Below are 12,890 nucleotides of genomic sequence, written 5' to 3'. Positions count from 1 at the left end.
AGCATTTATACTATCTAAGAACATAACCCAAGAGCAGTATACAGACTTTTTGCACTACTGTTTGCAAAAGAGGCCCTATCACAATCCACATATAATATGACAGATGTAGCCTTGATTACCTGACTGGATATAGTGTTATTTATTCTGCTGCTGCTCTGGAGGTGAGTGCATTCAGGGACAGATTATTCTTTGCCCCACCACTGAGACCAAGATAGTCAGAACCACCATTGACTTCAGCAATGTAGGAGAGCAACTTAATTACGGTATGTCCCCTGCTCTGAAGAAACCGGAACCATGAGGTAGGAGCAGTTTGGACCTTCTAACTTGGGTATTATCACTCCCAGATGTGGTTAAGGTTTCTGTGCACACGCACACTTCCTACAGAGGCTCAAACTGAAGCAGGGAACAAACAGCAAAGAGGCTTTCAGACACCATCATGCTCCTGCTTGAAAAGCTACTGTGATGGATGCTCAAACAGGAGAGCAGGGGAATGCCTCAAAACCCCTTTTGCAAAGAGCAAACATGCTTTCAAACAGTGCTGCTCTGTGCTTTCTAGTCCCAAGAACTGGGACTCCAAAGCACAGCATCACCTGAAATTGTAGTGACTTGATGTTGTACTGATTGACAGATTAGTTGCCCTGTCCACCTCTCAGATTTTGTCTGCCACAGGGAAGGGAGATACGAATTTGGTGCAAAGGCCAGAAAAGGTTCCCACCTCCGATTTACAGGCAATCTGAAGAATATTTCTTTGAAACAGATATTGAGCTAGCTACTTTCAAACTTTATACCCTGAATTTAAAGCTTTCATTTTGAATTATTAGATATCTCCTCCAAACAACTTTCATTTTTCAATTCCTGAAGATACTTTTAAACTTTAGAAGGCATATCGTTCCTTGAAGATATTTCTTCAAGGCATATTTTTGTATTCTTAAGGCTTTTCGCTTAATTAAGCAAGAAATACAAACCTACAGGTATGAGCAGAGTTTGGAATAGGCAAAGCTATGCCAGTTGAAATCCCTCATCCCTGCTCAGCCAGAGACATAGCACAGCCGAGGTTCAGCTGAGGCAAGTCCAGAAAAGGGGATATTTTTTGGCATTCCAAAATCCATTCAGCTCTATCACATGGCCTAGCAACCCTGTGGAAGTTACACTGGCATAATTTAAAAGCTTGTTTCCCTCTGCTAGGCTTGGGCCAGCTCATAGCCCCACTCTTGAATGCTGTTTGGAATAAGGGTAAATCACACCAGCATAATTTACATGGGTTTAAACAATTCCTTGGGCTTCCTGTAGTTTTATTATTAAAGGTAAAGGTAAAGGGACCCCTGACCATTAGGTCCAGTTGTGGCCGACTCTGGGGTTGCGGCGCTCATCTCGCTTTATTGGTCGAGGGAGCTGGGTCATGTGGCCAGCATAACTAAGCCGCTTTTGGCGAACCAGAGCAGCGCACGGAAACGCCGTTTACCTTCCCGCCGGAGTGGTACCTATTTATCTACTTGCACTTTGAGGTGCTTTCGAACTGCTAGGTTGACAGGAGCAGGGACCGAGCAACGGGAGCTCACCCTGGCATGGGGATTCGAACTGCCGACCTTCTGATCAGCAAGTCCTAGGCTCTGTGGTTTAACCCACAGCGCCACCCACATCCAGTTTTATTATTATTTATTGAATTTATATACTGCCCTATACCCAGAGTTTGGATTGCTCTGCGCCCATGTTTGCAAGCCATCCTGTACTATGTAAGTTTTTGAAAATATTTATTTTGAAAGCAATTTTTAATTTTTCTAAGTAAATAGATAAAAAGGTCAGTCTATGACAAACAGCAAAAAGAGTGCAAAGTGGAGAATCACATTCCAGACCATCGCATCACCAATTGCAGTCAAAAGCTTTCAGCATTTTTACTGCCACCATCTATTAACGTATTTCATTTAATTCACATGTTAATGTTGCAATGTTTTTCCTCTTCCCCTACAGAAATTTAATAAGTATTAAATATTAAATTCTGTTATTGGAACTTCAGCCATAATTAAGTAGTAATTATCATGGATGAAGATACAACAATAGAATTATACATACTTTATTTCTATTGTTAACAACAGCAACAACAATAAAAACAATTAGGCTAAGTATATAATAATAATTTTTTAAAAAGTTTTACAAACCTTTTCCTTTTTTAGTAGTTCTTTTGCTTCACGAAGTAACAGCTCCCTTGCCTTTGTGTGTGCAAGTGTTGCTTTGTTTTGCTCTTCATATGCCATTGTTACAACAGCCAGGATTAAATTAAATAGATAAAATGAGCACAAAAAGATGATTATCACAAAAAAGATGCAGTAAGATTTCCCAGATGTTCTGATAACCTGCAAGCATGAAATACATAACTCATCATGTATTGTCTTTCAGCAAAACAATAATCAGAGAATAAAAGCAAATGTTAAAATAATCCAATTAATAGAATAGTAATAGAGCAACGGCATCAGGTCAAGCAACCACTGTTGTCTCCTAGTTAACTCAAAAAATCTGAGATAATAAGATTGTTTTTACCTGCCAGTGGATACCCATCAAAGTCTCCACAATCAAGGCTTCAGTGAAAAGGGGAATCCTGAGTTGGGAGGTGCACACATGCACATAACAACAGAAAAATCCCCCTCACGCATCATCCTATAGCAGGCCAAGCCCACCAAAGAGATGAGAAGGATTCCTCCTGACATCAACCACAAAACTCAGGATGGATGATATGGGAGAAGGAAAGGCACAATGACCTCATAGGAGGTCATTTCAACTGTCAGTCATGATGTCCATTGAGCATTTGCATTCAACAAGCAAGGTGGAAGGTTGTTCGTGCTTGGTGCATCAAGAACAAGGTTAAGAGGACATCTGTGACTGACCTACTATCATTCCTGCAAAATGGCCTTTGGAAGGGCCTTCACACAAATGCCTCGAAGAAGCAGGCTGTAGCCATTTGCATGTTCAGACCAAGAAAGCTCCCCCCTAAATAAATTCACACGACTGAGATTTTTGGTTTGGTTTTTGGCAGAATTTAGGCCACAACTTTATTGATTACAGAAAGTGACTGGTTGTATAGGCTCTGGTTCGACTAGCTCCCTGCCAGGCAGGTAGTGCTGACCCAGGGCACCAGCATAGGTCAGCCAAAGGTGAACACCTGGATAAGCAGAAAGCCGGGAATGGGGCTAACTCCACCACCCAAATGTCCCCCTGGACTCAGGCACGGGCACAACCCCCTCACAGGGGTGGACCAAACCACCAAGTCCCTGGATTCCTTTAACAGAATACCCTTCACATAGGGATGGCGAGAGTGTTCTCCCATCCCCATCACCTGAACCAGAGCCTATCTGCAACCTTACAAGTTGTGACGATTTGCTACGCAGCAGGCGAAACCCAAATGGCAACAGCCAATCAGCCAAGTGGGGAAAATTCCTGCCGTGCCCCTGTCCCAACGACAGATGACACACAATGGCATATCAAGGTCAGGCACAACAAGCCCTAAAAGTCGGGAGAGGTGGGCGGGTGTTCCAAATGCACGCGCCGAAAGAGGAAGCTCTGGGTCACGTGCGTAAATAGGTCCCTCGAACTGTTTGAACTGCGTCCCCTTGGCCAGATTGTACCCAGCTTCGAGGGACCTACCAATCAGGTGTTGTGGCTTACCAATTGTACCCACCCACAACACAGGGTGTTGGTTGTCCAGGTCTCACCGCAATACGTGCCCTCTTTAACGGTGGACCCAATTTCCTCTGTTCTTTCTAAACCCAATTCTCCTTCCTTCTATACTTCTAGTAAATGTTTTCTTAGAGGTGCTATACTGAAGTGACTTCCCATGGCACACAGGTTCCCTTCACGGGACCGTCATAAGATTCTGACAGCTTTACACTTACCCTTTGATTGATCGCTCATTTCACTAGGGCTGCAGTTGCTTCTGTGGCTTTCACTACTAATGGTGCTCTTCATAAGGCTTGTACAGACGCTGCATGGGCTTCTCCAAACACTTTCATTCATCACTACACAATTGATAATTATGCAGAGGCAGAGGCTGCATTTGGAAGGAGGGTCCTGCAGCAGGTCTCTCCATGATAAATTACACAGGGGTACAGTCAAGGGACCCACCCTATCAGGATTAGCTTTGCTATGTCCCAACATACCATCCCTGCTAGCCAAAGTGAAATAGTACGGTTGGTACCAACATGAAGCGTAGATTTCCTTCAGTGTACCTTCAGTGGAAATTGTCTGCACTTAAAAAAAGAAGACTATAGGTCTTTCCCCCTATTAAACTGTTCAGTGTTAGTATTGGAAGTAGGCTTCCTGATGGGGTTTTTCTGTTGCTGATCTCTGTTGCTTGCTTCTAAGTTTCTCCTTAAATTCCCGAGCTTATGTTTCATACCCTCCAAGTGTCCCGATTTTCCTGGAAGGTCCCTGTTTCCTCAGAGTGCTGAGCCCGGAGAGGAGAATAAGCCAGTGTTTGTCCTGAGCAGTGGTGGCGGCAGCAGTGGCAGCTACGAAAAAGCATCCTGTTGCCTCTCCCTGGCTGCCACTGAGAACCTCCTCCTTTGAGCAGTTCATAGCAGCTGCTGGAGAACGGGAGAAGAGGAGAAAAGGCTGCCACTACCGAGGCTCAGCCCTGCGTGATTTGCCAGCTCTGAGGTACAGGCATTGCTGTCCTGGGCAGGAGTGGGGCACAAGGGGTATTGATGATGATGATTAAAAAGCTTTGCACATCTGTGCCTAATCTTGCCCTTTTCTAAAATGTATTTATTGGTGTGTGGGTTGTTTTTTGTAACCCCACCAAAGAAGAAAATAAAATAAAATTTGGATTAAGGTGTTTTCTCAGGATGGTGGTGTGTGTTCTGTTGGTGCAGTGGTGATGACACTCACTCTTCTTCAAATAGGGAGTGCTCCGCGGGGCGGGGGGGGGACACAAAAACATGGGGGCGGGGGTTTGAAGAGGCTCAGTTGTGGGAGGGAGTGAAAAATGTTACTATTTTCATCTGAGAAATATTAAAGGGTATGTTTCCTGTATGGAAGTCCATGGAAGCATCATGGTACTTCCAGTATACTTCCGAAGTGTTCATTTCTGACTTGACCAGAAGGTGGAGCCATAACCCAAATGTCCCTGCTGTGTTAAAGGAAATTTACCCTTCGAGTAGATACCAACAGTACATTAAAAAATAAAAAGTTTTACCTGCCGATAGAGGATTTCCCAACTATCCTGTGTCATCAGTCGGAACAATGATAGAAAGGCCCATCCAAAATGATCGAAACTGGTGTATCCATCATCAGGATTTTCTCCATGTTTCACACAATAATAGCTTCCGTTTTTACATTCAGTTTCACTTATAAAAGAGAATACATTATGTTACTGATAACTTTCAAGTAAAAGATCTCTCTGACTGCTTACCTCACAAGTGGAACCTGGACATTCACATCTTTCTCAAACATACTTAATCTTCTAGGTTTTGTTACAGTCTCAACGTCAATACTGAACAGAGTTTATTAAAATCAAACCAACGTTATCAACATTTTTACTGGCCCCTGTGATAAGTTATAATTTTATTCCCCTGCTACAGAAAAGTTTTACATGTTCAGAGAAAGCTATTAAAGGCATAATGGCATAGGACTAGCCCATCCTATCTCAAATTCCGTGTGGGAGCAGTAACTATAAATGGTGGAGGCAGAAGGGTCTGAGTGAAGGATTTGCTTCTTAATAGACAGTACCCCTAGTTCTAAGAATCACCTGGCAGATGTAATTGTGCTAAGGAGTGACCTTGAGAGACTTATTTCACTGGCTCAATGAGGTGTTGTTGTTTTACTTAAAGCCCAGAATACCTTGTGGAGATCCCATGAGGGGAACCTTTGCACTGTTTGTGAGTTAAGTTGTGTTGAACCTCTGAGGAGAAGATGAAGGTAGGTAATAACTGAGTGGTCTGTGACCTTATTTTGAGAGGACCAAGAAAAGGTCAGAGGCTCTTCTGTGAGTGGTTGGGGATAGTCTCTGGTGACTGCTTGCTTGTACAAAGATAACATGTTCCTTGAAACCTGCTTTGGAGTGTAAGACTTCCTCCCACTTTTACCATATTAGGAAGACTGTCCAGATGACTTCATAGATGTGACATGTAAATGTTCTTCTAGATCAGCCTTCCTCAACCTCGGCCCTCCAGGTGTTTCTGGCCTACAACTCCCATGATCCCTAGCTAACGAAGACCAGTGGTCATGGATGATGGGAATTGTAGTCTCAAAATATCTGGAGGGCCGAGGTTAAGGAAGCCTGTTCTAGATTCTTGGAGACTCTCTTCTAGATATGACTAGAGTAACAAGGAAAGTTTATCCTACATACTTCCTCCTCTTCTTTTTTCTCCCCAGTGGAAGATCTGACCGAACGACTAGTCATGATGGCTCTCCTACATCAGGTATTAGAGGCAGCATGCCTCTGAACAACAGCAGGAGAGGATGATTCCCAAGGACATTGGGTTGGCTGTTGTGAAAGACATGCTGGGCAGTGTTTCTAGATAGACCTTTGGCCTGATCTAGCACCACTCTTCCTTTGCTTCTGATACATTTTCAGAAGTCAGATCCATCTACTATTGAAAGGGGAGACTGGTCAATAAGGTACATTGATTAAGTGGAGTGTGTTGGAGGTGGATCAGTTTTCTTGACCCCTTCCTGCCAGGGAATCCTCTGGGGAAGGCACACTCAAGGTAGAAGGACCTTTTATTGTGCTTGATCTTATTTACTCATGTCTGTTTGCCTGAAGGCATTTCAGAATCTGAAGGGAATGGAAAGAGATGATTGATACACTTTCCTCCCTAGCTAAGAATTGGGGTAAGGATTAGTTTTGTTTTTACTCTTATTAGGCCAATGAAGGCAGGGACTAGAACTGTTAGGGGGTCTCTGACTGCATAAATTCTGCCTTTCAGAATGAGGGAAAACCCACTATAGATATGCTTCTCCACCAACAGAGTTGGGGTGATTTTTATCAGGTCTGCAGCATAGAAGGAAATTATTAAACGTCCCAGTCATGCATGACTGCTGTTTAAATTTTAAAACTAAGCATGTTAATTGTTTTAATTGCTAATTGTATTATTATTATTATTATTATTATTATTATTATTATTATTATTATTATTATTTGTACCCTGTTCATCTGACTAGGTTGCCCCAGCTATTCTGGGTGGCTTCTAGCATATACAGAAACAAAGTAAAATTTCAAACATAAAATACATCTTTATACTGGGCTGCCTTCAGATGCCTTCTAAAAGTTGTATAGTTACTTATCTCCTTGACATCTGATGGGAGGGTGTTCCACAGGGTGGTTGCCATCACCAAGAAGGCCTGGTTCCCTGTAACCTCACTTCTTGCAGTGAGGGAACCGCTAGAAGGTCCTCGGAGCTATATCTCAGTGTCCAGGCTGAATGACGGGGTGAAGACGCTCCTTTAAGTATATAGCCGTTTATAGCTTTAACAATTAACATCTTGTCTAGTTTGGTCCTCAGTTACACTTACTTGGGATGTGAGGTGTATCCACACAGCAATACATCAGTAGAAGAATTCTTTTTCTGATATACTTCTGGAAGCAAACATTTTGGAAGCAAAAGTAATAGTCATTTAAAGCCTCTTCCTACCTCACAATACAATGGATGTAGGTATCAGCTGAATAACAAACTCCCAGTCAGGTGGCTAACCTGCGTCTGACCCACCAAGCCACATGAAATTGGTCCATCAGACCCTGCAGCAGTATCCCCTGATCTGATTGAGAGAGTAGAATGCTGGACTTTTTGCGAGAAGTTCATTTTCTGCAGTGGATGGAGGGGACCCACATGTGGGTTGTGTCTCCCACTCACTTCACTAGGCAAGATATGCAGATTGATGACACCCTAAGAGTAAACCACCCCAGTTTCCACAACAGTATGCAATCATGGCAATGCAACTGGCAAACAGAATAGAACAGGAACAGAAAAACCAACAGGGAACATACCCCTGGACACACCCTCCCTGCCTCATTTTACTACGTACTGCTGTACTTACATTTTAACCCAATACATCCGCCTACTGCAGTCACCCTAAGCACTGAGAGCATTGGATTTCCTCCATGTCCTGCAGAAAATGAATGCAAGTCCAACATTCTATTCTTTTGGAGTGGAGGAAGAGATTCATGGATGGCATGTTCTTAGGAGTGCCCAGCTGAGTAGGCTCTCCTGTGGCCTGCCCCCACCCTGTTGTTGAACCACCTCCTGCAGTGCCTGCTTGCTGAAGGACATGTTGGCTGATGCATACACTCTACGCTTGCATTGTTTCACATAAGTCAACACTGAAGCCCATGTGGTTCCCCCAAAAGAGCACCAGTCCCAAAGATAGCAGAAGAAAATTCACTCTCTGTGGAGTGGAGGGAAGAGATCTGCCTTCAGTCACCAGTTGGGGAGGGAGTCAGAAGAAGGCCCCACCTCACCAGAATGTCATCCATCTCAGTAGCATTCTGACTGCCCCTCGGGATGTCTCCTTAAACACTTTTTCCTTCTGCCAGAAGGCGATTGCTCCAAAAGAGGCAGAATCACTACCACGGGATGCACTGGGGTCCTTGACTCCTCAGAGGAATTCATCAATAAGGCTAGGTTACTCATGCCAAGGCTGGATAGACTAAGTTCAATAAGTGAATTCCAATCTCCTTCCTCCTTATATCCCACATGGAAGAAAGTGAAGAGAAATCAAGCTGGAAGTTGCTATGTCATGGGCTGGCTGAGTTAGGAAGATGCAGATGGAGGATTGGTCGAGGAACCAGTGAATGGCAAGCCCCAGATTATCTGGGGAGGTATTAGGAATAGGGCTTTCCAGGTGGTGGTTCCACAACTTTGGAACTCTCTCTCCAGACCCTTTTAAAAAAAATAAAAATCCAGGTCTGCGTTGGGCTGAATTGTGCTGTTGGTCTGTGTGCCGTACATAATTCAGCTCAAGTCACATGACAGCATTATTATTGTTACTATTAGTTCTTACACAAATAAAGATGCTAGCAAATTATAAAGTCTAAATCTGACTCAACATGGTTCAATGAAACTTCAAAACCACATAATAATATGGTGCGTGGGATGCTATTGTATTAATTTATAAATGCCAGTTTAGGAATGATCCGAAAGTAAAACACTGTTTTGGCAGTACAAAAAGTACCAGGGTTATGGAAGCAATATGCTACAGATTTAAAGGAGGGTGTTTTTACCTGGATCCTTTAATGTGCATGACTCCTCCGTGCTGATGCTCTTATTCAAGTAAGAAGCATGGACACATTTATATTTTAAGTTGCCCATGAAGAGTTGGAGGCCAACCAGGGCAAAGACAGCCAAGCAGAAAACTGTCAACAGCATCACATTGGCAAGCTTCTTGACAGACTGAAGAAGTGAAGCTATAATGACTTTCAGTCCTATGACCAGAAGAGTAAATATTATACAGACTGATAACAGAGGACAAAAACTACAGCCCTTTTGAATTATGTTTCTCAGTTATTATCTTAATAATAATAATAATAATAATAATAATAATAATAATAATAATATATTTGTACCCCGCCCATCTGGCTGGGTTTCCCCAGCCACTCTGGGCGGCTTCCACAGGAACCAAAAATACAGTAAAATCACACATTAAAAACTTCCCTGAACAGGGCCGCCTTAAGATGTCTTCTGAATGTCAGGTAGTTGTTTATTGCTTTGACATCTAATGGGTCTATGCTATGGAAAGCATAGCCCTGAAGTCCAACTATTGCAATGTGCTTTAGGGGTGGGGAGATGGGAGTGCATAACAGTGTCTCACCTTCTGATAGTGTCTATCTCCTGATTTGTTTTTGGAAGTGCACCAGAATTTGAACAAGCTCCCTATAGGCTATAGTCTTCTGGTACCATTTAAAGTTCAGCTTTGATCTATAATAAGGTTACCAAACGTCCCTGTTTCTCGGGTACAGTCCCTGGATTTACAAATCAGTCCCCTGACAAAATCCTATCATTCCTACTGAAGTTGAAAAGTGTCCCTGGATTCATTGAAAAAAAATCTGGTAACCTTAATCTATAAATTGTGGTGTTGTCAGAACTTTTCTCTTTTGTGACTTACTGTTTCATTGAATTTTCATAATAGATTGTGTTTAACTGTTTCTTATTTGGGTTAGTTTGAATTCCTTGAGTGAAAGGTGGAAGACAAATTTAGTAACTGAACAAACAGACAAAGCAAGAAAAAGAGCCTCTCACCTGGGATTACAGAAACAGCTTTTAAAGTTCTCAGAACCCTGAAAATTCGGATAGCTGAAATGCTACTAAAAGGCAAAGCCAAAGCTGCGTACCTGAAAATTTCAAAATATGAAAAAAGATATCGACAGACTCATCATTTTATAAGACAATGCTACTGGTAGCTATAGTTTTCTATTCTGCACACATATTCTTACCTGCCCCCGCCAATCCCTGCTTCCCCCATACAATGGGCTATTAGTGTGGCATGTGGGCTACAACTGAGGGGTAGGACACAGCATTAATATTCCAAAGGCTCTGGGTTCAATCTCCCACACTTCCGGGGGGGGGGGGTAATCTCAAGGAGCAGGAAACTCAAGCAGAGCTACTGCTTGCTAGGAGCATGCAGCAGTGGGTTAGAAAGACCTATCATCTGATTTGGGATAAAGAAGCTTCATGTGTGTATATTGTTTTTGGGAAAGGGCCATACTCACTCAGTGGTAAAGCAGATACTTTGCATGCACAAGGCCCCATTTTGTGTGTATGTAAACTCAGGGAGGGCAGGGCCACAGACCATTCCATTCCACCACACGCTGTACTAGCATTCAGCTTATACTGAAACAAACCTCCACACATAGTTTAAGTGACTGGCCGTTTCATAAGAAGAAGAAGAGTTTGGATTTGTTATCCCGCCTTTCACTCCCTTTAAGGTGTCTCAAAGCGGCTTACGTTCTCCTTTCCCTTCCTCCCCCACAACAAACACTCTGTGAGGTGAGTGGGGCTGAGAGACTTCAGAGAAGTGTGACTAGCCCAAGGTCACCCAGCAGCTGCATGTGGAGGAGCGGAGACGAGAACCCGGTTCCCCAGATTACGAGACTACCGCTCTTAACCGCTACACCACACTGGCTGTTCAAAATTGTGCAGATATTTCTACAACGTATAGTTAAAATTTGACACAAGTCCAAAAGACTCCTCATCCAAAGGGCACAACATGAAGTCTAATAGTAGCTAGAATTAGTAGATTAACAAGTCAAACTACATCCACAATGGGTGAAATTCAGCATCATCCTACGGTGAACATCCTGTCAATGCAAGTAGTGTAGGTTGCCAGACGTAACTATCCTCCTCTCCTCCCCCTCCCCCACTGTTCTGGGGGTTCTCCCCACATTGCCTGAGCCAATTTTGGGGTGTGTCAGAGTTGCGATGGGAAGGAAAGGAAGGGAAAGCCCTGTTACGCAAGCAGAAGTTTTCACACAGGGCTTACAATGACAGAACTTGTTAGGCGATTCCCACCTTATATGTTTAAATGCTCCCAAGGTCAGCAGCATCTTCACATGCAAAGCTAGCAGAATTCTAGCTCTAGTTTTTCTCCTGTATGAAAACTTATAAACTGCAAAGAAGAAACACCGAAACTTACGTCATAATTAAAACAAATAAATCCAAAACGTTCCAGGGATCTCGAAGATAGGTGAATTCATTCAAAACAAATCCCCTTGCAACTATTTTTACTGCAAATTCAACTGTATAAATAACTGTGAAAATATACCTGAAAATCAAAGCCAGAGAAACAAAATCATTACCAGTGTGGAGGGAATCAAGGCTACTCATGTGCTACTTCCCACATGAAGCCCAAGGAAAAATGGAAGTGCTATGATGGCATTGTAGGCAAAGGTGCGGTTAGATTTCATTATACGATTACTGTATAATATTTATTTATTTCCATCTGTCAGCCAACTGCTAGATAAGGCTTGCACATTGTATGATCCAGAAAACAAAATACATCCCACCAGTCACATATGAGCTGCTGTTTGACTCACCCTCCCCTTACTTTTGCAGTTCCAAGCAAGATAGTATAACAGGAGACTTAGGGCTTGTGCACAAATGAGCATTATTTTGCTGCTAATTCACTTCCTCACCCCCACTCAAGTTAGACCTGAGTAGACCTCAGTGCACCTATTTGAATATCAGGTGTACCTCTTGTATTTCCCAATTACAAGCAGGCATCCCTTCTGTGTTTATTCCTGCCTTCCAATGGGTTGATTCTCATTCAGTCCATAGATTGTACATGAAGTGTGGAGTGATACTTACTCAGCGATTTGGTAATTTTCTGGAGGCTTGTTCAAAGTCATAAAAATACAGTTAACGAGAACCACACATGTTATGAATGCTATGAATAATGTACATGATGTGTTAAGGAAATAGTGTTTCACTGAATAATAAGGGGTAGACCTCCAGGTATAAGGTGGTATATAAATTAAACAAATAAATAAATAAATATTCAACACCTTGTGGTAAAATATGAGTAACCAAAATAAATGTGATTAATGCTACTTACTATCATGCTCTTAAATTAAAAGGAAAAATCTAAAAATAATGCATTTTCTTTAGTTTAACTTTGCTTGTTTCTTGTTTATTCAGCATATGACAGTTATGAACCTTAGGCTATAGTCAGCATCAGGACTGATACAAGGTAGTTCCCATGCACATTTTCAAGCACTTGAGGTTGATCGGAAGAAATCTCCTTTCAGCCTTTTAACAGTAGACAATCTTGCCTTTATTCTCTGGGTAACCAAAGAATTGATGCTTTTGAATTATGGTGCTGGATTATGGTGCTGGGACTCTTGAGAGTCCCATGGACTGCAAGAAGAACAAACCTATCCATTCTGAAGGAACTCAGCCCTGAGTGCTCAC

General features: G+C 42.6%; 1 protein-coding gene across 1 annotated transcript in view; it reads right to left on the bottom strand.

Annotated features, from left to right (window-relative positions):
- The window catches only part of LOC114607606 (sodium channel protein type 5 subunit alpha-like), a 40,316-nt gene extending 27,925 nt beyond the window's left edge, over window positions 1–12,391 (bottom strand). Inside the window, exons 1-6 of the mRNA XM_077936712.1 lie at window positions 11,617–12,391; window positions 10,224–10,315; window positions 9,209–9,409; window positions 7,504–7,567; window positions 5,186–5,336; window positions 2,157–2,351 (exon numbers count right to left, since the gene is read on the bottom strand). Of these exons, the coding sequence (XP_077792838.1) occupies window positions 2,157–2,351; window positions 5,186–5,336; window positions 7,504–7,567; window positions 9,209–9,409; window positions 10,224–10,315; window positions 11,617–11,807 (894 nt within the window). The 5' untranslated portion in view covers window positions 11,808–12,391. The remainder of the gene's footprint in view (window positions 1–2,156; window positions 2,352–5,185; window positions 5,337–7,503; window positions 7,568–9,208; window positions 9,410–10,223; window positions 10,316–11,616) is intronic.
- Between the last annotated feature and the right edge of the window lie 499 nt (window positions 12,392–12,890).

Source organism: Podarcis muralis, chromosome 12 (genome assembly GCF_964188315.1).
Source record: "Podarcis muralis chromosome 12, rPodMur119.hap1.1, whole genome shotgun sequence".
NCBI classification, from domain to species: Eukaryota; Metazoa; Chordata; class Lepidosauria; order Squamata; family Lacertidae; genus Podarcis; species Podarcis muralis.
This window is presented reverse-complemented; position numbering and strand designations above follow the sequence as displayed.